This window comes from Nematocida homosporus (genome assembly GCF_024244095.1).
Source record: "Nematocida homosporus strain JUm1504 chromosome Unknown 4527, whole genome shotgun sequence".
NCBI classification, from domain to species: Eukaryota; Fungi; Microsporidia; genus Nematocida; species Nematocida homosporus.
The window spans coordinates 19636-42719 of NW_026250677.1; the positions used below are offsets into that span (position 1 = coordinate 19636).

A 23084-nucleotide genomic window follows, 5' to 3' on the forward strand; every position below is an offset into this window, starting at 1 on the left:
GTTGGTGATTAATGCGATCAACGCAATATCAAGATAATACCAACTCAATGCTAATTCACTAGAAATGAATGGTTGCATTTATTCAGCAGTTTGTTTTGAGACTTAAAACGAAGTAGATCTTCGTGTGTCTCGTTGTTCGAAAGTATGGACCGCTGGACGAAAGTGTATCTCGCTTTCAAATTTACATTATAGGTATAGCGATTGGCGAACACCTATTGGTTGCTCCGGTAAGGATTCAATCGAGTTTGGGTTCTGGGCACAGCTTTGTTCTCTTGTGAGGGTTTAAATGCCGAGATTCTATGACTAGAGAAGATCGCTCAACCCTGGGAGTATAAGACCAAATACTCAATGTTTGTTTGGACCCGTCTTATTGTTATGATTTTTGGTATTTGCCACCTTATCTCCGGCCGTGGGGTGTGGTGCGTTTTCACTGACATTACAGTCCTGATCCAGCAGATTTAGATATCCCCATTGATATACTAAGTCGGGTTTGGGTACTTGCTCACATGATTCCGGCATGCTAGCACATATGCTATCGGAGGCAGACTCTATTTCAAATACCTCATCTTCTTCGGAGTCGGAATATCTGGCTTTGTGCCGGGCGGTAGCATTCTCTTTGTTTTGTGCGCTACTCCAACCAAGACCCAGCTCTTCTGTTGCTTCATGGGAGGCAGTTGGCGCATACCCCTTTTGTTGATTCAAAGCAACTACAACACTATCAAGCCGATCTAACCAACTTATTAACGTATTGCCTGAATTTTCATCGGGGGTGGAACTCTGCTCTTGGCACAGCGCTTGCAATATTATTCGAGCCGCTTCTCGCACTTGTTCCAGGTTTTGTAGGCGCTCGCAGCGTAGGTACATGTGTCTAATTCCAAGTGCATCCATATAACTCTTGAACATCGGATCAAGAAACTCGTTACTATTGGCTGTCTGCAAGATGTGCGGCGTGCCGCGTCTATTAAATATATGAAGGAGTGCATCATACACACAGGCCATTGATCTTAGCCTTAAAGGCCACGCGATTAGATGCCCAGAGTAGATATCCAGAACAACTAATATCCACCTATACCCTCGATTAGCAGACCTATGCAGCCGCATGTCAATGTACTCGACCTGCACATGCCACCAGGGCATATGGCAGACAATCGGCCGCGAAACAGTAGTTTGCTTTGGTGATATCCGAGCCCTGCAAATCGAACAGGTCATCACTAGTTCTTGGAGCTTCTTGCGTGAAACCCCAATATACTTCTCTCGCAAGATCGTATAGAGAGTAGTGGCGTCGGGATGGTTATGAAGATCGTGTAACTCATGGAAGATTCTCTTCAGCTGCTCCTCATCGTCGTAAGCAATGGGCTGGAGCAAGCGGCCAGTCCGTGCATTGTAGTAATAGAGCGTGTCCTTGTCCAGGCGAAAGCTCTCAGCGCGAGTCTTAAACCGGCACCATTGGGAGGCCGATAGGTTTTGGAGTGAAGGAGTGCACTCCCCATTCAAGTAGTTAATAAGATTGCTAATGCCTTGTTTGTTTAAACGTCCTCGTGCCATACCCAGGATCAAACTCAAAATCTATAAGTCATAATATACTCACCTAGATATACTTTATCAATGATTTTGTATTTTGAAAGATACATATATTATTCTTTGTGCCAGTTTATTGGTAGATTAGAAACTATTTTAGATTAAAAATTTCGGCGTCAATTGGTTTATTTAATTTCCTAATAAGGAAAATTAGAGATGATAATGCCAAAAGGAGAAAAAAATTCATTGTATTCGGAGCAATTAATTTCCTAATAAGGAAATGATCATATATTGTTCGTTTTGTGATAGATTTTTCAATGGATCTCGAATTAAGTAATCCTAGCGTATATCGCAGAATTAGAAGTGTGGTTGGGTTTGGCGATACTAGCGAGGTTGCAATGAAGCAAACTAATGGGTTACATCCTCAAGCAGTTCCTATACTGATAGGACTTGCTGGATTGATTTTGCTATTAGCTGGCGGTTATTTGCTCTTAAAGATACTATCAGATCGGGAAATGGTGAAACCGACTCATTATACAAATAATAGACTCCATTATAGCCCAATTCCGTTGTCACCAATTAGCCAGCAACAACCCGTTTACACGTCACAACATTCACCGCCAAATCCTCTATCTCCGAATGTAATGACATTTTCTCTACCACCCCCCTCACAATCCCCCGCTACAATCAGCAGCTCAGCACCTAATCTAGCTCCACTCCCAAGCCTCAAAGATAGACTAGTTGGTTTGCCCAACGGCTACAACATTTGTTATATGAACGCCGGCCTGCAGATACTGTTTAGTATACCAGAGCTTGAAGAGGTGATGGATAATTACATAAAGCCGATCTTTAACGATCCACAAACTAGAACGCTGCTCCAAGCCCATCAGGATATTCGTGCGGAAGCTATCCTGGACCAGCCGATAGAAGAGGTAAAAGAGCGAAAACAGGCTGCGTTGGCGGAAGAGTTAGCCCGATTTAAGGCTTTTATAGAGCTGTTCAATTACATCAAAAAGGAACCCTATATCGATCTCAAGATTCTACGCTCGAAATACTTACTTCCACTTGCCCAGGCTATCAATGTGGCTGATATAAAAGACATAGGCGATGCCAAAGAAGCACAGGAAAAGTTGATAAATCCAATGATCGATTGCCTGAATCTGCTATCTATCCCCCTACCCGGCCATTCAAAAATCGATCTCAACCAAAAGGCCGCAGAAGCTACAGCGCAGCTAAATCGTCTTTTCACAATGACTTTGCAAGAGATGCAGCCTATACCTACCGATGATGGCAGCACTCTTTATATACCAACTGCAGTTCCATATGATGCCCAATTTTTCACGGGCTATCCACCGGACCTTGTCCAACCGGCAGCTGCGACTCAAAAAGGTGGTAAGCCAAGTTCTATTACAGATTGTATAGTCGAGAAACAGAAACTGGGAACCTGCATTATTAAACTGCCCGAATATTTGCGCATTGATCCTGTATACTTTGATGGGTATGGTAGTGTATACCAAAACTACATCAATGTTCCTCTCTCTATTGCTGAGAAGGATATAGTCCTAAGCACGACCCCGGACGCCGTGCGAACAGATGCCACGTATGAACTAACTTCCTTTGTCGAGTACCAGGAGTACGGGGATATTGGTCATTTTGTGGCATATACTAAGAAGCATGGCATGTGGTATCAAATCAACGACAATAGCATTCTAGAGTGTGGCCCTGATATAACTAAACATCCGCTAATAAAGCCATACCACGTGCGCACCCACAATCCCGATGGGAATCGCATCAATAGTCTTATCTACAAGCGAGTTACCCAGCCCGAATCAGAGCTCAACACAAGCCCAGAGCTCACTAAACCGGCATTGGAGACCCCTACTGGCCGCCGAAACACACAGTAGAAGCCTACGGTTATTGCCCGGCCAACTCGCCCAAGCAAACACTTATTCTCTCATTTAGAAACAACACCCACACATGCCGGCATATACACTAACATAAAACTAACTCCAAAATATAGATTAATGGATAATAACGAGCACAATCAACAAATCAACCATTCACCAGCACACCCAGCTAGTTTTCCGATACTAGCCCAATACTGGCCACTTGCTGATCCTTTGAATAAATCGATAATTATATCAAGATATCACGAGCCTAGCCTGATTAAGATAATGTAGGCCAAACCCGGGCAAAGTCGAACAGTCTGCTAATTTAAATACTTTATTGGCTTGCTGCGTGCTATCAGCTGCATATTACCTTCGACCGCGATTGGTTTACTTGCGAATATTCTCAAGTAAGTCATTCTTCTCCCAGAGATCAACGGTATGCATTCGAATCTTCATAATAAGGAGCCACTTAATGAACTCGCTAGTGCACTCTACCTGATAGAGAAGATGCTGGCTGTATGAGTCCAGAATGGAAAATTCCAAGGTCTGCATGCTTTCTTTGATAAACTCGCCGGTGTTGGTGTTTTTCATGATAATTTCATAACTGTGCGTTCCGCGAGTGACATTAACTAGCTCAATCTCCTTTTCTAGCTGCACTTTCTTCTTCGTTGGAGCGAGACACGGCAGCATTCGGCGGGGACCGTTTACTACTACGTATAGTCGAGAAAGGGTCAGATCGGTGGTCGTTGAAATTAGTTCTTCTCCCTTTGTATTGTAGATACGGGTGTCAAGAGTTGTGCCCTGGATGGTGATGGTGGTCGGTCGCATTTTCTTGTTGTAGAAGGCTTTGGCATTCCCAGTGACTGTGGCTGTTCTGAACAGCTCAAGCGACGCCACTTCAGTGATTTCGTGCGGAATTAGGCTTACACTGGCGAGGGTTGGCTGGGGCTGCAAATCGGTACCAATCGGAGTAGGCACAATTTGCTCCTCGGTTTGCACTGTTTGGGTTAGGGTGACCTGGCTGGTGTGCCTGAGCGGGTCTTCGTGGATAATTTCAACTGTTTTTATCTTGCGCTCTTCGATCTTCCGGCGCAGTCGCAGAAGATTAGTGCGATAGGAAGTTATCGTGTTTTCCTCCACCAAACTAGGTGTTGACTTGTATATGCGAAGAAGGTTGGTGGGAGGCAAACCCGGGTGGGCTTCGGTTTGGAACCGGTTCTTGGTTGCATTGTAACGAAGAATGCCTTCGTCTCCCAAGATTGCGTTTATTATGTCTATCTCTTTTATAGGGCTTTGCATGCCAAAGATAAACCCAGAAGCTAAAAGGACCAAGATTCGCTAAAACAGCTGGTTGGTGGAGTTAACCTGATAAAAAGATGCGACTTTATTGGTGGAGATATTTATTTTGATTGGACACATTATCAAGCGTCGAGTTGGGTTTGGTTTAGTTAGTATTGAGTTGTGTTGTGTTAAGATCGTATATCTCACTACCAACACAATATCAACTCAATGCCAACTCAATATATCAATTCAATACTCACCTAATATCAGCAAAACCCTATCATAATACTAACATAATACTAATATAATACCAACTCAATACTAACATAATACTAACAGAATATTAGACTAATTCATAAGGGACTGTACAATTAAGTAGGCCTCTTTTTCTTTGACGTACTTCTCCAGAGCCGGAACTTCAGTGTTCGGGGGAGAGAAAGCCTGATCTATTCTTTCCTCTAAACTCTGCAAGGCCCGGTTAGAGATATACTGATAGTCTTTCCAGGCTAAGGCAACTACCAAGACCTTTTCATTGATAAAGTACAGTAAAATCTCTTGAACATCCGCATGTCCTAATGCACTATCAATAAGTGACCCTAAAACACTAACTGGCAACTCTATTTTAATTAACGGCTCAACTACTTTCTCTTCCATGTACTTCTGCTCGAACTGGATGCAATAGAAGAAGTAAATCATATGAATAAAGAACTTACCCATTGATTGGGTCTTATTAGCCTCTTCTTGTTTCTTATACCAATCGCACAGATAGTGCACTAAAGCCACCAATAATTCTAATCGTTTGGGAAAAGAAGACTCTTTCTTAACTTCATCACAAATCCAAAGATATTCTGTGCTAGCCTCTGGTGCATCCGGTCTGTGTGCTTGCGCAATGACTCTTTTGATGATATCTTTGGCTCTAGCATGAATACCAGCCGCTTTCTTCTTCATAGTGGCAAAAGAATTTGAGATTGCATTATGTATGGAGTTGAGTTAAGTTAAGTTGAGATATGATATGTTATGTTATGTTATGGTTGTGTTGTGTTGTGTTGTGTTAAGTTGAGTTGAGCTAAGTTGATATATGATATAATTGAATTGAGATATGATATAGTTGAATTGAGATATGATATAATTGAGTCAAGTTATGTTAAGTTGAGCTAAGATATGCCATGTTATGATATAATTGAGTCAAGTTGAGTGAAGGTGAGATATGACCAGCACCAAGATCGTACTAACCCAATACTAACTCAATACTAACCTAGTAGATAATTGGTTGGCAACTAATTAATAACAGAACGTTTATTGCATTGATGAAGAAGTGAGTTTAGTGACAATCAAAGTACACTCTGATAATGTTTTCGGCTTTAGAGGCAATTTTGACGTTCTCGGCCGTTTGTAACTCTTCTACCTGGTCCAGAAGAGTTGTGTTTTCAATATCAGTGGCCACCTGGTTCTCAGCCCCCATTGACTCAGTACGGCCACATTCAAGTAAGTTAGTTATGCAGTCCAGAATCACAGCAGTTACTTTAGTATCATTACGAATCATCGGCAGGACTTTAGCAAAGGCCGGAATAGTCCCTGCTCTAAGTACTTCCCGGGCCTGGTGAATATGTTCATTAGCATGAATAGTTGCATTGCAAATAGCCCAACAAGCTTCAACTTTAGTCGCTTGATCGGCATTATTCACGGCATTAACCAAGATCTCCAAAAACCCAGCCTTGATTACTTCATCAATCTGAGCCGGTGTACCAGCCGTAATATTAGAAATAACCCAGCAAATCTCTTTCTTAATCCGTAAACTCTTCTTGCTATCAAATGGCACACTATAGATATGCTTCAGAATATCAATCACTCCTAAACTTAAAATGTAATCGGTATGATGGTCTTCATACGTAATAATATTACCAAGCGTACGCATAATAGGAGAAATAGTCTTCTCACGCCGCGTAATAAACTCTGTCTCTTCTTTAGACACTAATTCCTGATAAGAAGCCAATATACGCACTGTATCCACAATAATACCCGTTTCTAAGACTAGATTGGCCTGAGGAACTCCAGCATCACAAATATAACTAAGCGCCCAAAATGCATCGGCTAAAATATCAGGATTACTTTCAGTTCTAATAAGAGTTACTACCGCAGGTAAAGACATTTGCATATGCTCAAAAGGTGCCGGTGGATTACGTCCCCGATTAGTATTACTAAGTGCCCAAATGAGGTTCTTTAAAAAGCCTAAGAATGTCTCACGGTTGTTCATAGCCATTCCAATAAGACCTAGTAAAGGTTCGGTTACTCCTCCCCTAATAACTAAGTCTCTAGCCTCCTCGCCATCTCCAGATATATTACCTAGAGCCCAAACGGCTTGATCCTGTAGTTCTAAGTCATCAATATGCATAAGCTTAATTAAGTTAGTTACACAACCACACTTAATCAGTGCTTCTGTTTGATAAGAATTACCTGAAGCTATATTAGTAACAACCCAAGCTGACTCGTGCATAATACGTTTGACCTTCTCCTTGGGAATTGTGGCAAAGAAGGGGTTGTTGGCATCAATTAGCTTAGAGAAGACTGGAGTTAAGCCATTTTCAACAATACTATCAATAGGAGGGACTTTAGTAGCACTTAATAAACGACGGAATTCAGTGACGGCATCAACGATCTTATCGGCATCATCAGAAGTGACTTTCTCGGCTAGTTCACTAATACTATAGAGACTTGGACCACGACTGATCGCCATTGTTCTTTTCTTCTGTAACATTTCATTTCGTTTTTGATTTCTTAATTCGACTGTTGAAGTAGTTCTGGTTTCACGGGCTGACTTGGCATCGCGATTAGTACTCTTATATCCGTGGTGCATGTTAAAAGAAAAATAAAACGCATAGATATGCTTTGGGGGTGTATTAGATGGTTTAGATAGGGTTTGGGTAGTATTTAGTGGTTGTTTGAGGGGTTGGAGATTGATTATTCTTGGTTGGTGTGTGTTTTGTAGTATTGGGGTGGATCTAATATATCTTTGGGTGTAGCTGTCCTGTCTTTTTTCCTTTTTGGGCTATTTATTTGGTAGGTAGATGGTAGTCTTTGGCAGATATCTTGGGGTTTATGGTGGGGTTGTTGTTTATCAAGAATGTACTCGCGAATGAGATAGGCTAGCCAGAGGGCAATAAATATTCCAATGACATCACCAATAATCTCGAGGCAAATACCAGCATTCACGGCAGCAGTGTGCATAAATTAAAAAGGAGTCGTTGCTAATTGCATTAAGTTGCATTAAGTTGGGTTTGGTTTAGTATTGAGTTGAGGTTGGGTTGGGTTGAGTTGGGTTTAGATTGGTATTGTCTTAGTATTATGTTGAGTTTAGTACTAAGTTGAGTTTGGTTTAGTACTAAGTTGAGCTTAGTTTAGTTTAGTATTGTCTTAGGGTAATGTTAAGTGGCAAGATTACTAACTATAAACTGACTTAACTTGACTTAACTTAACTTAATTCACTAATATACATGTCGTGCTCTAGGTGGCTACACGCCGTTTACAACCAAACGTACTCCACGAGAGACAAATTGAGTTGGTATTGAGTTGGCATTGAGTTAGTATGGGAGTCTGAGCAGTTTATAGATCTAATATAGTATTCTGTACGCCCTTAATGTATGTCATAGAGAGTCCTTTTCCATCTTCATCGTATATTTACACTCTAATTGGATTGTTTAGAGTAGTACGGAATAGATATCTACATTATCTGTACCTACTCGTTTAAAAGTAGAGACGATTTGAGAGTCTCATTAAGATCTGTGGATGGTACAGACACTACATACATATCATTCTTATATTAGATTGTCTTTATTCTAATCACCTCTTGCTACTATGCCAGCCAAATACTCAACTTAGTACCAAACTTAGTACTAAACTAAACTCAACTTAGTACTAAACTTAGTACTAAACTAAACCCAACTCAACTCAACTCAACCCAACCCAACACAATACCAAACCCAACTCAACTCAATACTTAACTAACCATATCATACTAATAACCCAATTAGACCAATTTTTTAGTTTATGCCAAAGAAAGCACACACCCGTTTAGAAGATACTTTGACTTCTCCTAAAACACTTCCTTTACTCCAAGACATTCTCTACTGTACGGCCCTTGCTGGAAAAGCCCTGGTCCAAGATGAGTTTTCTCTTTGTTTCCATCAGACTATCGATGAAACTAAGCCTCCTATCACTTGTTCTTATCTTTTGGGTGTCTTCTTTCGTTATATGGTCTTGTTTCCCTTTCGAGTTGTTTTTACCTTAGTTTCAATTGTAGCGGTTGGTTTCTTAATTATACTTACTAAAGTAATTGGACTACAAACTGTCTCTAATTGGTCACTAAGTAAAGGTTGCCAACTGCTTCTCTGGTGTATGGGTCTGCGTGTAACTCATTATGGCCACAAACCTAAACTGAAAATTCCGCATGTCTTTGTGGCCAACCATACAACGTATTTAGACTATTTAGTACTGAGCAGTCATAAATTTCCCCATTCAGTGATTGCTCAGAAGCAGCCGGGGGTTATGTCTATGCTTTTGAAACTAGTTAGTGGTGCTATTGAGTTTGAGCGTAAAGATAAGTCTAATCGGCAGCAGATTAAAGAGAATATTGGGCAAATAACTAAGTCGGCCTCTCTTTTGATCTTCCCGGAAGGTACTTGTGTTAATAACGAGTATACTGTGATGTTCCAGAAAGGAGCTTTTGATTTGCACATTCCAGTTTGTCCGGTGGCTATTAAGTATAACAAAGACTTAGCTGATCCGTACTGGAATACTCGTAAGCAGTCCTTTACTAAGCATTTTGTTTATATGGCTACGCGTTGGAAGACTGAGGCTTCAGTTTGGTGGATGGCTCCTATGTCGGTTGAGTCTAAAGAAACCTCAGCTGAGTTTGCCTCCCGAGTGAAGCGCAAGATATCGGAGCGGGCTGGACTCAAAAATCTTATCTGGAATGGGTACCTCAAGCACTGCAAGACTCCTGAGGAAATGAAAGAGATGAAACTCTGGGGTGGCTTATCTACTCCCCTCTTTCAAACCATCAGCCAGCGCCAATAGACAGTATAAAGTATTTGTATTGCCAGATATAGAGAAGTGCTAAAAGATAGAACTAGCCCGATTTGGTACATACAAGCAAATATGGTGCGCTAAGGTGCTGCGTGTCACAATAAATTGAGTTAGATATATATATTGAGTTAGGTTGAGTTAAGTTGAGTTAAGTTAGTTTGATATTGAGTTGGGTTTGTGTTAGTTTGGTGTTGAGTTAAGTTATGTTAAGTTATGTTAAGTTGAGTTAGATATACCTTGGTTTGTGTTAGTTTAGTATTGAGTTAGTTTAGTATTGAGTTATGTTAAGTTAGATCGGGTTGATTTGAATGACATCAATAAATTGAACTCAACTTAATGCAATTTGGGATTACATTAAATCTAAATCCAATAATAACCCGTTCAAAGTTGAATTTTGAAAGCTCTACTTTGTTTTTAGTTTTCTTAGACTAGTTTAACTTGGTGATCATTTATATCAGTCTTTTGAATAGATAGAAATGTATTGGGTTAGTATTGTCAAGGTTTGTGCTAGTATTGGGTTAGTTTGGGTTCAATTTATTGATTTGAGGGTAGTATTAGGTTGATGGTGCGGTGTTGGGTGGATGGGTAAGAAGGGATTGTCTTGTGGATAATAAAACCTAGCAGAGTGTACTTGGGGTCTAGAACAATCTTAATCCGACTAAAGTAGGGTATATATATAGACCAGGCTTTCTTTAGGAATGGAGAGCTATGGCTTGGTCAGCAACTACAACGACATTACGGTTACCAAAGAGATTTCAGTAACTATAGCAATAGTTTATCTAGACATAATGATGTACATGATCGCTCAAATGCTTCTGTACACACTTCAGAAGCGGATCCCTCTTAGCAATCCGACCGACACGGGCATCCGCTATCTGTATTTGGCCGCTTTTCTGAGCAATGGGTTTGTTGCAAAGCTAATCTACGGAATTCTGATGACCGAAGGACTCTTACAAAGAAACCTTATGCAGGTCATTGTCTGCACGTTAACCCAGTTTGTTATTATGGGCATTCGCCTCTGGATAACCCTAACGCTAGATACAGGGGCGGGTGTTACTTATATTATTATGTCCGTTAATATTACCGGAATTGTAGTGGATACACTCATTATGCTTTACATAGTTGCCAAACAGCGAAAGGAGTTTAGATGGTTCCATTACAAGACTTTTGGAGCAAACATTAAACGGAACAACATGTTTTCAATTCGCAAACTCTTAGACTTATCTTTTAAAACCGGATTCCAGTTGTTTATTTCTATCTGGATTGTGTCCTTTTTGATTATGGATATTGGAACTTCTCTAATCATAGAAACTATTCTCTATGTGGCATTGATAACAATCTATCAAATTGATTGCTATGAACTTATCCCAATAAGAATCGCTAATATTACACTTACTCTAGGCATGGGCGTCTATCTAATAACCCAGATAATCTTCTTTAATGATCTTCTTAGGCCGGTGCCTACAGAGGCATCTGACGCGGCAAATGATCCTTACCTGCTTATAACCCTCCTATTGCGATTGGCAGTGCATTTGGTGTACGCCGGACTGCTTATTATCGACATGCGTTCCTTCAACAAGGGCATTCTCTACTATCAGGCTCGAAGAGAAAAGAAGCGCAAGACCATCGATGGCACGGGCAACTAATTACACGCTAACCCAACCTAACCCAATACCAACCTAACACAACCGAATACCTCACGCCTAGGCGATGGAGAACCCGATTCTTTACGTTCTTTTGAGTAGCCGTGGAAGTAATAAAAGGAGATGGCTGTCAAGTTAACCTCAGCAAACCGAGATCAAGTAGTTGCAACTTCTCACGTGTTGAAAACTAGCGACACAACCACTGATAGTGATAAATGTAAACTATAACAGACATAACAGATAGAAGGGCATATGCTTGTAATGAAGCATGGCGATAAGTAAGCAAGGAAATAGAAACCTAATACTAACAACAACAAATCCAAGACCAACTCAATTCCAGTAAAAACGATAGAGATCGCGATATATAACACAACCCCATATAAATGGCAGCATTGGTGTTCACTTAAACAAGAGCGTGGTGTTTAGCTACATTACATAGCAACTATTAATAAAGTTTACCAAGGCTGTCTTCATAATTGTCTTTATTTAAGCCTTACTAGCTGTGAGGAACGTGTTCTTCTTATGCGTTGGGTTAGTATTGGGTTGGTATATATGGAATATTAAAGTGGTATTAGCATTGGGTTAGTGTTTAAATGATATTTGAATTAGTATTAGGTTGGCATTAGGTTGGCAGATAACTTCACTGATTGTGGCGTTTGGAATGATAGTTTTAATAGAAAAGTAATGATTTGTTATTGTTTTGATCTTGATGGTGTATAAATTAAAAAGATAGCGAAAATTAAATGAATATGCTATCGAATGAGTACGCTTTGAGTGTTCAACAGTTATTTTGCTTGCTAGTTGGTTTGGGTTTTGCTTGGTGCTCTCTAAATGGAGGCAGGTGTGAAATGGCGGCTGGTAAAATAGCACAAGACCTGTGCCAGTGTAGATTAGGATTAAAGTCCATAGAGCCAATAATTAACCCAATGACACCAAAGGATGCGGTCGAAAAGGTGCGAGAGATAATGCGGCTAGATTTAAGTGACACAGATACTGGTGGTATCGATGATGTTCCAGTTGAATACGAATGCAGTGGCAGGGAAAAGGTATCAACCTGCCCGATCGTATATTATACTGGTAAGAGAGAACCGCATGTAATCCCCAAAGGACCCACAGACAGCTCTTCAAATACTATTGCAAGTGAAATGCAAGAAGTAAATGACACACCCGCATCGACAAAGCACCCTCAAAAGATACCGGTGAGGTCAGCACAAGAAATAAGAAACAGCACAGGCAAATGTGTAGACGATGGTCTGGAGAGAACAAATATTAGTCCTATGTCAGAATGGCCGATGCCAGTGGATGAGCAAGTGTATCTCTATGACCTTCTCTTGCACAAAGACAACACTTTAACCAACGCCGAGAAAGTCGCCGAACTCCAGAAGTGCTTCCTGGTGTGCTCAAGCCAATCTGCTGTGGGAAAGTTTGAACTAACCGCTCGCCAATCATTCTGTCTTTATGACATCCACGTAAATAGTCGCTGGACCGACCAAGATCTGACAAATCTACTGACAACCTTAACCAAGTTCAGCAAAATTGAACTTGATGTGCTGATTTGCTTAAGGCTTTGTAAGACCCCATTCGCTCTCCAGATATTGGCCCAACTCCTAGCGACAATTACCCAACCAGCATCTTGTCTCGTCCCATTTATTCCCATCTGCCTATCTTCAAGTACTTCAACAAGAGAGGCGAGCACTCTATCACCCGAAGAAGAGGATCTACAAATGCAGTTCCTCCAGAAACTTAAGAAAGTCGATAAATCACGATATGCGCTAGACTTAAAGATCTTAAATCTCACCCGCCCTTTTCTGAGACTCTTCTGGCCAGTGCTAACCCAATTCAGAATATACTCCTTAGCCTTAGATAAACCCTACATTACAGAGTTAGACTTCTTCGACCAAATTAACTGGGAAGATACCTACAGGACTGAGATACAAGTCGAGGAGCCTAATACTATCATCGCCTTCCAAGTCCCGCGCAGTTACCATGTAGACAGAAGAACGCCAGTATGCACTTATCTATACATCGGCACAAGCAAAGACTATCACCAAGCTCTAGATAGCCCCACCAATATTATCCTTAATCTTAGAGGATATTTCCAACCAAACGGCTTGGGCAAGACTCCATGGGAGCATAACAAACTATCTTTGTCCTTTGACCTTCTACTCTCTTATGTCACCTTCGGCCTTGCCAGGACAGAGCACACCAATGTGCTCAGAATAACGAACGTCCCTCTTGGCTTTACCTATAAACATGCCGAGGCCATGCAGAAACGCCTGGTTGAACAGCATCCAAAACGGCCACATTATAACACATCGGTTGATTCTACTAGCACAGAACAGACTAGTCACTATCTTAAATTCAATCATATAAATATCATCCAAGCCAATGACCAAAACAGTTCCGTCCTAACCTCAGGCGAAAAGAGTATGTTACTGGCCAGCTTCCCGAGAATAACATATGACGAGCAATACTATGTATGTGGTGTGGAGAACCCCGAAATCAAGAACAACACGTCACTACTGACAAGAAACGACAGCAAGTGCACTGTAGTCTGAGTCCCAAAAGGAAACAGACGCGATCCTATTTTCGACGGGCATCTTAGTACCACAAACAAGGCGCCCAAAACACAGTAAGTACTCAACAAGAAATAATGGTTTCCGGCAATACCATTAACAACCCAAACCAATCTAAAGCCATCTAAACACAAGGAAGTAGTTTTTATTAACTCCAGTAACTTCAAGGCCCCTAAACCCTCAGCAACTGTTTCCCTAGTCACCTAAATGGGCTATCTTCGAATTTCAAATCGCGCCAGCCATAAATATCTATTGTTCAAACCATCTATTCACCAGATCTCTGTGACAGAAGGACGGGCGCAGCACCTCTCACCCGTGTGGAATACAAACCCAATTGGGAATGTAGTGTCCCTTTCAACCCAGTTAACCACAAATAAACCACACACCAAAAACCTAGCCTAGACTGAACTTATCTTTATAACATTTCTTACACTACATATATCTTATTTTCAAAACAGTATTTCGTTATCTACCCAGCCTAGCAAAATATCAACCCAGGGCTAGTTGTGTAAAGAAGCACAAGCACACACTAATACTAGTCATCTTAAAAACAACTAAGACTTGAAGGAGGATTTATTCCTGGACTTCTATTGCGTTAAGTTAAGTTGGGTTGAGTTGAGTTGGGTTGAGTTGAGTTGGGTTGAGTTGAGTTAGTATTGGATTGAATTGGGTAAGTGCTATTGAGTTAGATATTATATTAAAAAGCGAACAGTATTTGTGGGTTATATTATCTATTGTGCTGTTACTTGTATGTAAGGTGGAGTGGATTCGGTGTTAAGCATGATATCTACACTGCTGATAAACTTGCGCTTCTTTTGTTTGAGGGCTAGGGTGCAGAGGATGCCCTTATTGAAGGAAAGTAAATCAAGGGTAAGAATGCCGACGTAAAAAGCACGCAGCAGTACTCGCAGAGAAAGTGTAACAACCAGATAAGGATATATTTCTGAATATGTTAAATTGCCTGCTATGGGCCTAACCGCATAACGGAATAAGATTATCTCAATTAGCAAAAAGACTGTCATGCCGAAATTAAGTGATATATTAGCCATTCTCACAGAGACAATCTCGTAGCAGTCAATCTGGGAAATCAGTAGTATAGCCACATAAAGCACAGTTTCAACGATTAAAGTGACCCCCACTTTCATAATCAAAAAGGAAATAATCAGCATCGACATGAATAGCTGGAAGCCCGCCTTAAGTGATAAATCTAGGAGTCTTCGAATAGAAAACATGGTGTTACATTGGGTGTTCGTTCCAAAGGGTTTATGGAAGAACCAGACAAACTCTTTTCGCTGCTTAACAATTATGTACAGCATAATAAGCATGTCCGCTACAATTCCGGCAATATTAAAACCCAAAACAAGATAACGAAGATTTGTTCCAGCATCTAGCACCAGAATCATCCAGAGCCGAATGCCCATAATAACAAACTGCGTTAAGGTACAGACAACAACTTGCATAAGGTTTCTTTTTAATAGCCCCTCTGTCATCAGAACACCATAGACTAGTTTGACTACAAATCCGTTGTTTAAAAAGGCCGATAGAGAATAGTAGTGTGTCTCTATATCTGCTGTAGGGTAAAACCGAACTCGCATCTGAAGTGCATATAAAAGCGACAATGACACCATATAGACAAATAGATCCAGATAAATCACTGCCAGAATAACTGAAATCTCCTTAGTGATGGTGATACCATTGTAGCTGCGCACTAGACTGTATCTACCCATTCCGAAAGGAAGGCGGGGGTATATATAAGACCTATTATGGTCTTATTAGGGAGGTTCGAGTGTGGATCGTGCGTGGATCACCAAGAAGCTTGGTGACTACCAGAACTTATATTGCAGCAAACTATAGTGTCTGCTGGCCAAAACATATATTTGATTTCAAGTTTCCATCTCAAATATGGCAATAAAGAAGCATTATTAGCAGCCGAGTGGCTATTGAGTCTATACTATACGGCATCGGTCAATTCTGACGCCCCCCGCCTAGCACCTCCAATAATGCCAGAATAGGCTTTATATATAGCTCCGTCTTCCTTTCGGGATGGAGAGCTACAACCTAGTCAGCAACTACAATGACATTACCATCACAAATGAGATTTCAATAACTATAGCAATACTGTATTTAGATATACTGCTATACATGATCGCGAGTATGCTTCTATACACACTTCAGAAGCGGATCCCTCTTAGCAATCCGACCGACACTGGCATTCTCTATCTATCTTTTGCCGCTTTTATGAGCAATGGGTTTGTTGCAAAGCTAATCTACGGAATTCTGATGACTGAGGGTCTGCTACAAAGAAACCTTATGCAGGTCATTATCTGTACTCTAACCCAATTCGTTATTATGGGCATTCGCCTCTGGATAACCTTACAACTAGATGAAGGATCAAATGTTGGTTATATTATTATGTCCGTTACTATTGCTGGCATTGCAGCAGATGCGCTTATTATGCTTTATATAGCTGCCAAACAACGAAAGGAGTTTAGCTGGTTCCATTACAAGATATTTGGGGCCAACATCGGACAAAATAAGATGTTCTCGATCCGTAAACTGTTAGATCTGGCCTTTAAAACAGGGTTCCAGTTATTCATTTCTATCTGGTTTGTGTCCTTTTTGATTATGGACATAGGAGCCTCTCTAATCATTGAAACTACCCTCTATATTATACTAATAACAATTTATCAAGTTGATTGCTACGAAATCGTTTTGATCAGAATCATTAATATTATGCTCAACTTACTTATGGCGGCTTACCTACTAATTCAGACCATCTTCTTTAACCATTTCGTTCGACCTATGCCTACAGAGGAAACTAGCATGGCGAGCCATCCTTATCTAGTTATCACAATTCTATTACGACTTGCTGTGCATTTGATATACGTCATCCTTCTTATCACCGATATCTTTTCTTTCAACAAAGGCATCCTTGTTTATCTGGCCCGGAAACAAAAGAGGAGAAATGCCATCAGCAGCGATGAGGAAGGTGTTAAGGAATGTTCTGATTCTAACCAAATCCAAACGCACACTAGACCTCAACAATCACTATTGTACGCGCTGTTTAGTAGAGCCAGCCATAGACAAAATCAGGACCAGAAAGAATAGATTCAACAGTCCCTAACCCAAAACCATGTGATATGTTAGGTTTAGTATTGGGTTAGTATTGAGTATTGCTTTAAGTATTGCTTTACTTGTTTTGGTCGGGCCATGAAACTACAATGTATTTATTGATTTCATCGTTATTTATACTTTATGATCTCCTGATGTTATCATCAAGTACAAATAAGACCTTGTTTGTTATGACCAACTATCTTCATACTTTGGTATGAACCAATGAGTGACATTTATGTCATACAACAGCTTTAATCACAACTTAACCTAATGATGCCAAAATAGCAACCCAACTAATCCAATCCAACTTAACCCAACTCAAAACCCAACCTAACTTAACCCAACTCAACACAAACTCAGAACCTGAAATCAACTACTGTTTTGGGTTTAGTATTGCTTCGGTCAATTCTGACGCCCCCCGCCTAGCACCTTCAATAAGACCAGAATAGGCTTTATATATAGCTGCGTCTTACTTTCGGGATGGAGAGCTACAACCTAGTCAGCAACTACAATGACATTACAATTACCAAAGAGATTTCCTTGACTCTAGCGGCATTGTATTTAGAGATAATGTTTTCCATGACAGCCCAAATGCTTCTATACGCCGTTCCACCGCGAGTTCAGCTCTCCCCTACCGTAAGAATAGACGTACGCTACTTTTCCCTAACAACATTTATAAGCAATGGGTTTATCGCAAAGCTAATCTACGGAGTTTTGATGACTGAAGGACTCCTACAAAGAAACCTTATGCAGGTTATTGCTTGTACTCTAACCCAGTTTGTTATTATGGGTATTCGCCTCTGGATAACCCTAACGCTAGATACAGGATCAGATGTGCGTTATGCTGTTTTGGCTTTTAATATTGCTGGCATCGCATCAGATGCGCTTATTATGTTGTACATAGTTGCCAAACAGCGAAAGGAGTTCAGTTGGTTCCACTATAAGACCTTTGGAGCCAACATTAAACAGAACAACATGTTTTCAATTCGCAAACTCCTAACCTTATCTTTTAAAACCGGATTCCAGCTGTTTATGTCGATCTGGATTGTGTCATTTTTGATTATGGATATTGGAACTTCTCTAATCATAGAAACCATTCTCTATGTGGCTATGATAACAATCTATCAAGTTGATTGCTATGAGATTTTCTCGATCAGGATCATTAATATTATACTCAATATACTATTGGCAGTTTATCTACTAACCCAGATCATTTTCTTTCGGGATATTGTTCGCCCAGACCCAACAGACATACAAGATCCAGAAATTTATCCTTATCTAATCATTACAATCATACTGCGAATTGCAGTGCATTTGGCATACACCACTCTTCTTATCACCGATATCTTTTCCTTCAACAAAGGCATCCTTGTTTATCTGGCCCGAAAACAAAAGAGGAGAAACGCCATCAGCAGCGATGAGGCCGATGCTAAGGAAGATTCTGATTCTGGCCAAATCCAAACGCACACTAGACCTCAACAATCACTACTCTACGCACTATTTACTAGGCAAAGTCAGACCCAAAAGGAATAAACCCAACCGGTCCTAAATCAATATCATGTGGTTAGTATTGAGTGACGTCAATGTTTGGTTATTTAAAGTGGAATGTCCTATTGTCAAAACGGCACCACACCAACTAACCAACCAATTTAACCGCAATCAATCTAGACCATAGTATGAAAGTCAATACACACACACTCTAACCCATTTTATAACCTAACCTAAATCAACCACATCTTATCTTAATCCAATAATAACCATATTTTAACTTAACCACATCTTAACTCATCTTAACTTAATCCTATCTTATCTTAACTCATCTTAACTCAACCTAACTCATCTTAACCACATCTCAACCTAACTCAACCTAACTTAACCCAACCACATCCTCTCCTAACTCATCTTAACCCAACCACATCTCCTCCTAACTCAATCTACACATGTGCGGCCATATGCTCGGGTAAGCACCGGATCCCGTTCGATCTCCGAAGTTAAGCCCGTGACAGCCTTGATAGTACTGCGATGGGTGACCGCGTGGGAACACAAGGTGCTGCACTTTTTGTTCTCCTCTTCGACTCCCCAACTCTACCTCCTATTCTAATATTAACTTAATCCCACCCCCTCTAATCCTAAACTAAACTTCTAATAAACTCAGTCTTTATTACTAACCCAATACTTTACTCAAACTATACTTTACTTTACTCACCCCAAATTTCATGACCCGTGTTCGCTTTGTGGTTCCTTTTCCAACCCCATGCCTTAACTGTGCCATGACTACTCCCCAGGGCAAGAAGATCTATGCCAAGAAATCTTCAACTACTACCCAGGGTGTTACTATCTACTCCTTCTCTTTTAAGTGCCCGGGATGCCAACACTCTCTAGTTATAGAAACAGACCCCTTTAATGGAGTGTATAAACAAGTTTAACCCAATCTAGTAGATAAGATAGTTTATTATAGTAAGTAGCTGGTAATAATCAATAAACAGCCGTTTACTTGTTCTTCTTCTGAATATGACTGGCTATTGCCTGCTCAATATCTCTGAGCCTTTCTAAACGAATGAGAGTGCACTGTTCAATGCATTTCTTCTCCTTCTTGTTAAGAGGATGGGCTATAGTGCTTACGCACTTGTTAAAGCACTCTTCGGTTGTTTCTTCAAAGAAGGCAGTTACTTCAGGATCTCCCGGCCTCCGTTGTATCCAGTTCATTACTCGCCGCAGCATAAAAATAACAGGTCTCATTGGATATACTAGTCGGAAAGAGTCTCTTGCTCCTTTTCGGCTTCTTCACTGGCCAGCTGTTCTTCGCGCATTAGCTTGATGAACTCGGCTGGAACCGGTTGAAATAGTCTATGTATCTTCTTGCTTACAAGGCAGCCGGTGTAGTAAAGAGTGTAAATCCCACAATCACTGGAGTTAGTCTGCTGCACGACAGATTCGTTATAAAGAACGACTTCCACTCCAGAATGTTGCAGGAGTATCTTAGAGACTTCCTTATGATAGGGCCTTAATGGGTCTAGGACCACGCCCAGGCCTAGCTTAGGATAAACCACCGATAAAGACCAATGGTGGTTGCTAAACAAAGGAATAATCATGCGCTGGATAGTATCAATGGGTATTTTGGCCAGCCATTCTGAAATTCGCAACATTCCTGAGCTCTTAAGCGACTCGAAATAAAAGGTGCTAACCAGCAGAGTATGGGGTGTTTCGCCGTCTTTAAGAGGATATCCGAGCATGGCAACCCCTGGCGTGTTGTTAGAAAAGCACTTAAGCACCCGATTTATCGTTGTGTCACAGAGCCATTTATGCATTAGAGATTTTTACGGGATGCGCTTTGTAATCGATCCCTCTAGTCTAGCTAAAGTGGAAATTCTTGAATTCAACGGCGAGTTTGAGATTCCAGAAGAACTATCCATGCGGGCAACTAAGGATCCAGAAAGAGTTTATTTTACCTCGTCATACATTGAGGGTACCCCTCAAAACAAGCCCAAATCACTCATCTTTCAAAGAGAAAATGACGGCTTAGTGCTTTTTGGTATGGCCGATAAGCATATCTCGTTTAACAAGCCACCAAGGTATATCATATAAGATTAAATTAGTATTCAGTTAGTGTGAAATACCAAATTGGGTTAGTATGTCAAACCCAAGTTCTGGTACTATCTATCCAGAGGTATAATTAGACTCTTTAAACCAGAAATTAGAAGGTTGTAAGATAAGTGGGACATAGTTAATCTTATTTCCACCTACGCCAGTACTAACCCAATAACTTAATCTTAAATCTGTTGTTTTTAAATAAAGACCTTTGATTAGTATTTCGACTTATAAAAATCTAAACATAACCCAATCTAATTTGAAAACAAACTCAACTTAAACTAAATTTCAAATTCAAATTCAGATTCAAATTTAGATTCAAATTCAGATTTAGATTCAGATTCAAATCAATCTAAATCTAACACAAGACAACTCAATACCAATTCAACCTAACACAAACCCTATTACACAACCCAATACCAACTCAATACCAACACAATACCAAGCCAATACTGCAGTACATATTTTGGCCAACTGCTAATTTTGATGCAAAGAGAGAGTAGCGGTCGTAAAGAGTTGAGGCGTAAAGAAGGCGCAGAGCGGCTTTTAGAATACTATACGGGAATCTTGGGTGAGTGCGGTGCTGTGATTGAGAAGTTGAAAGAACCGTTGCCAATCACTTTTAGAGTGATTCCTGGGCCATGGGGAGATATTATTAGTGCTGAGGCCGAAAGAAATCGATTGGTTCGAAGACTACCTTGGGGAGAGAGGATCTATGAAGTTTGCTTATCTAGAAAAGACTTAACCGGTAAGGGGATTCGCACTAACCAGCATAGTTTAGATAAAGATGACTTGATGCAAATTAGTCAGTTTCTTAGAACGTTCTGTGAAAGCTCGTTGATCACTCGGCAAGAGGCAGTTTCAATGATTCCTGTTTATGCCTTGGAGATAGAGCCAAACTCAATCGTTTTGGATATGTGCGCATCGCCTGGTTCTAAATCATCTCAAATCTTGGAGTCGCTAGGACCAGATGGAGTGGCTCTTTGCAATGACGTGAACACACGACGAGTCGACCAGCTAATCAAGCAAACCAAACGATTTGGGCACCCCGGGCTCCTTGTGTCGTGCAACGATGCTACCATGTACCCTCACCCCGGAGTTGTGCCCAATAGAGTACTATGCGATGTGCCCTGTTCAGGAGACGGCACACTCAGAAAGAATCCCCATATCTTTGAGACGTGGTCGTCTAAAGAGGCTTTAGGTCTTTTCAAAGTTCAGAAGAAGATTATCAGACGGGGCTTCGATTTATTAGCCGAAAACGGCATTCTTGTTTACTCGACTTGCTCCTTGAACCCGATCGAAAATGAACTAGTTATCATGAGTCTGCTTGCCGAACGGCCTCAGGCCAAAATCGTCCCATTTGATATTGAAGGTCTGATTGCCCGTGACGGTCTCTCTGAATCGGCTATCCGAGCCGCCATTACTCTATCAGCTGGTGACCAAGAAATGCAAACTCTCCCCTACCACCCCAGCATTAAGAACTGCCGAAGAGTCCTTCCTAACGATCAAAACACCGGCGGATTCTTTATCACCAAAATCCGAAAGCAGCCAGCACCAACCACTACTACCACAACAAACTCCCTAGCCAATGCAACCACTACATTGCCTACCACTACATTGCCTACCACTCCACAGTCCCCCATTAACCCAGCCACCGCCTCGACTACTCCAATTAGAGGAGAAAAGAGCATCGAAGAGTCTTACCTCTTTATGGTTGATGCGGCCAAAAGAGAAGAGATAGAAGGGCAGTGGGGAGCAGTTGATACCAATTTAGTTGCCAAAACGGACAAATACAAGAATGTTTATGCTCTTAACTCCGTCGGTATGAACATTGCCCAGCGAGCTCCCGGCGCTCTGCGTCTTGTCTTTGCGGGTACTCGTGTCTTCTCCCTCTTTTGGAAGACCAAAGACAACCAAGAAGAAGGAAAATGGCGAATGACCTGTGAAGGAATTGCCGCAATTGCCCCGCGAACCACTCGGGTCTTCCACACCTCCTATCGCAACATCCTCTCGGTTTTAGAAGCGGATCAAGAGCTCCCTGAAATCACAAATCAGTTCGGATTGTTTCTGTTAGTTGCTAAGCCTTCCAACCCCAGTTCAAATCCAATAGTTACAGTTCCAGTAGCCATTAAAGGATCGCATGTGGAGGTTCTTATTGAGAAGATTCAAAGACGAACCCTCACCGCCGCCCTCAGGCTCCTTCTCAAATATGATGGCAACCAGCAAGATGCCGCGCAAGTACCCGCTGCCGCCAAAACATCTATATAAGACTGGACACACTAGAGAATAAAGAGCAGCCAGCGTGCACCCAACAAGCTTTTCCCATAGACAATACATCCGCACTTATTTCATACAAATCAGTTGTCATCGCTTTTATTTACCGTCTGAGAATG

The 23084-nt window shown here is 41.1% G+C and overlaps 17 protein-coding genes across 17 annotated transcripts; 9 read left to right on the forward strand and 8 right to left on the reverse strand.

Moving 5' to 3' along the window:
* Positions 1-345: 345 nt before the first annotated feature.
* NEHOM01_1177 (uncharacterized protein) lies at positions 346-1545 on the reverse strand (the record flags this gene model as incomplete). The annotated part of the gene is made up of 1 exon (XM_051490055.1): positions 346-1545. One exon carries the CDS (start codon positions 1543-1545, stop codon positions 346-348), a length of 1200 nt encoding a protein of 399 aa, XP_051346015.1.
* Positions 1546-1835: 290 nt separating this feature from the next.
* NEHOM01_1178 (uncharacterized protein) lies at positions 1836-3422 on the forward strand (the record flags this gene model as incomplete). The annotated part of the gene is made up of 1 exon (XM_051490056.1): positions 1836-3422. The coding sequence occupies one exon, from the start codon at positions 1836-1838 to the stop codon at positions 3420-3422; it is 1587 nt and encodes a 528-aa protein (XP_051346016.1).
* A 372-nt stretch (positions 3423-3794) lies between these two features.
* On the reverse strand, positions 3795-4706 carry NEHOM01_1179 (uncharacterized protein; the record flags this gene model as incomplete). Its single annotated transcript, XM_051490057.1, has 1 exon — positions 3795-4706. One exon carries the CDS (start codon positions 4704-4706, stop codon positions 3795-3797), a length of 912 nt encoding a protein of 303 aa, XP_051346017.1.
* A 330-nt stretch (positions 4707-5036) lies between these two features.
* On the reverse strand, positions 5037-5636 carry NEHOM01_1180 (uncharacterized protein; the record flags this gene model as incomplete). The annotated part of the gene is made up of 1 exon (XM_051490058.1): positions 5037-5636. One exon carries the CDS (start codon positions 5634-5636, stop codon positions 5037-5039), a length of 600 nt encoding a protein of 199 aa, XP_051346018.1.
* A 373-nt stretch (positions 5637-6009) lies between these two features.
* Positions 6010-7542, reverse strand: NEHOM01_1181 (uncharacterized protein; the record flags this gene model as incomplete). The annotated part of the gene is made up of 1 exon (XM_051490059.1): positions 6010-7542. The coding sequence occupies one exon, from the start codon at positions 7540-7542 to the stop codon at positions 6010-6012; it is 1533 nt and encodes a 510-aa protein (XP_051346019.1).
* Positions 7543-7646: 104 nt separating this feature from the next.
* NEHOM01_1161 (uncharacterized protein) lies at positions 7647-7913 on the reverse strand (the record flags this gene model as incomplete). Its single annotated transcript, XM_051490039.1, has 1 exon — positions 7647-7913. One exon carries the CDS (start codon positions 7911-7913, stop codon positions 7647-7649), a length of 267 nt encoding a protein of 88 aa, XP_051345999.1.
* An 819-nt stretch (positions 7914-8732) lies between these two features.
* On the forward strand, positions 8733-9761 carry NEHOM01_1182 (glycerol-3-phosphate O-acyltransferase 3/4; the record flags this gene model as incomplete). Its single annotated transcript, XM_051490060.1, has 1 exon — positions 8733-9761. One exon carries the CDS (start codon positions 8733-8735, stop codon positions 9759-9761), a length of 1029 nt encoding a protein of 342 aa, XP_051346020.1.
* Positions 9762-10468: 707 nt separating this feature from the next.
* Positions 10469-11416, forward strand: NEHOM01_1183 (uncharacterized protein; the record flags this gene model as incomplete). Its single annotated transcript, XM_051490061.1, has 1 exon — positions 10469-11416. The coding sequence occupies one exon, from the start codon at positions 10469-10471 to the stop codon at positions 11414-11416; it is 948 nt and encodes a 315-aa protein (XP_051346021.1).
* Positions 11417-12156: 740 nt separating this feature from the next.
* NEHOM01_1184 (uncharacterized protein) lies at positions 12157-13971 on the forward strand (the record flags this gene model as incomplete). Its single annotated transcript, XM_051490062.1, has 1 exon — positions 12157-13971. The coding sequence occupies one exon, from the start codon at positions 12157-12159 to the stop codon at positions 13969-13971; it is 1815 nt and encodes a 604-aa protein (XP_051346022.1).
* A 749-nt stretch (positions 13972-14720) lies between these two features.
* On the reverse strand, positions 14721-15716 carry NEHOM01_1185 (uncharacterized protein; the record flags this gene model as incomplete). The annotated part of the gene is made up of 1 exon (XM_051490063.1): positions 14721-15716. The coding sequence occupies one exon, from the start codon at positions 15714-15716 to the stop codon at positions 14721-14723; it is 996 nt and encodes a 331-aa protein (XP_051346023.1).
* Positions 15717-16032: 316 nt separating this feature from the next.
* Positions 16033-17097, forward strand: NEHOM01_1186 (uncharacterized protein; the record flags this gene model as incomplete). Its single annotated transcript, XM_051490064.1, has 1 exon — positions 16033-17097. The coding sequence occupies one exon, from the start codon at positions 16033-16035 to the stop codon at positions 17095-17097; it is 1065 nt and encodes a 354-aa protein (XP_051346024.1).
* Positions 17098-17583: 486 nt separating this feature from the next.
* Positions 17584-18636, forward strand: NEHOM01_1187 (uncharacterized protein; the record flags this gene model as incomplete). Its single annotated transcript, XM_051490065.1, has 1 exon — positions 17584-18636. One exon carries the CDS (start codon positions 17584-17586, stop codon positions 18634-18636), a length of 1053 nt encoding a protein of 350 aa, XP_051346025.1.
* Positions 18637-19319: 683 nt separating this feature from the next.
* On the forward strand, positions 19320-19529 carry NEHOM01_1162 (uncharacterized protein; the record flags this gene model as incomplete). The annotated part of the gene is made up of 1 exon (XM_051490040.1): positions 19320-19529. The coding sequence occupies one exon, from the start codon at positions 19320-19322 to the stop codon at positions 19527-19529; it is 210 nt and encodes a 69-aa protein (XP_051346000.1).
* Positions 19530-19593: 64 nt separating this feature from the next.
* NEHOM01_1163 (mitochondrial import inner membrane translocase subunit TIM13) lies at positions 19594-19809 on the reverse strand (the record flags this gene model as incomplete). The annotated part of the gene is made up of 1 exon (XM_051490041.1): positions 19594-19809. The coding sequence occupies one exon, from the start codon at positions 19807-19809 to the stop codon at positions 19594-19596; it is 216 nt and encodes a 71-aa protein (XP_051346001.1).
* Positions 19810-19850: 41 nt separating this feature from the next.
* On the reverse strand, positions 19851-20411 carry NEHOM01_1188 (uncharacterized protein; the record flags this gene model as incomplete). The annotated part of the gene is made up of 1 exon (XM_051490066.1): positions 19851-20411. The coding sequence occupies one exon, from the start codon at positions 20409-20411 to the stop codon at positions 19851-19853; it is 561 nt and encodes a 186-aa protein (XP_051346026.1).
* Positions 20412-20427: 16 nt separating this feature from the next.
* Positions 20428-20688, forward strand: NEHOM01_1164 (uncharacterized protein; the record flags this gene model as incomplete). The annotated part of the gene is made up of 1 exon (XM_051490042.1): positions 20428-20688. One exon carries the CDS (start codon positions 20428-20430, stop codon positions 20686-20688), a length of 261 nt encoding a protein of 86 aa, XP_051346002.1.
* Positions 20689-21177: 489 nt separating this feature from the next.
* On the forward strand, positions 21178-22959 carry NEHOM01_1189 (tRNA (cytosine34-C5)-methyltransferase; the record flags this gene model as incomplete). Its single annotated transcript, XM_051490067.1, has 1 exon — positions 21178-22959. One exon carries the CDS (start codon positions 21178-21180, stop codon positions 22957-22959), a length of 1782 nt encoding a protein of 593 aa, XP_051346027.1.
* Between the last annotated feature and the right edge of the window lie 125 nt (positions 22960-23084).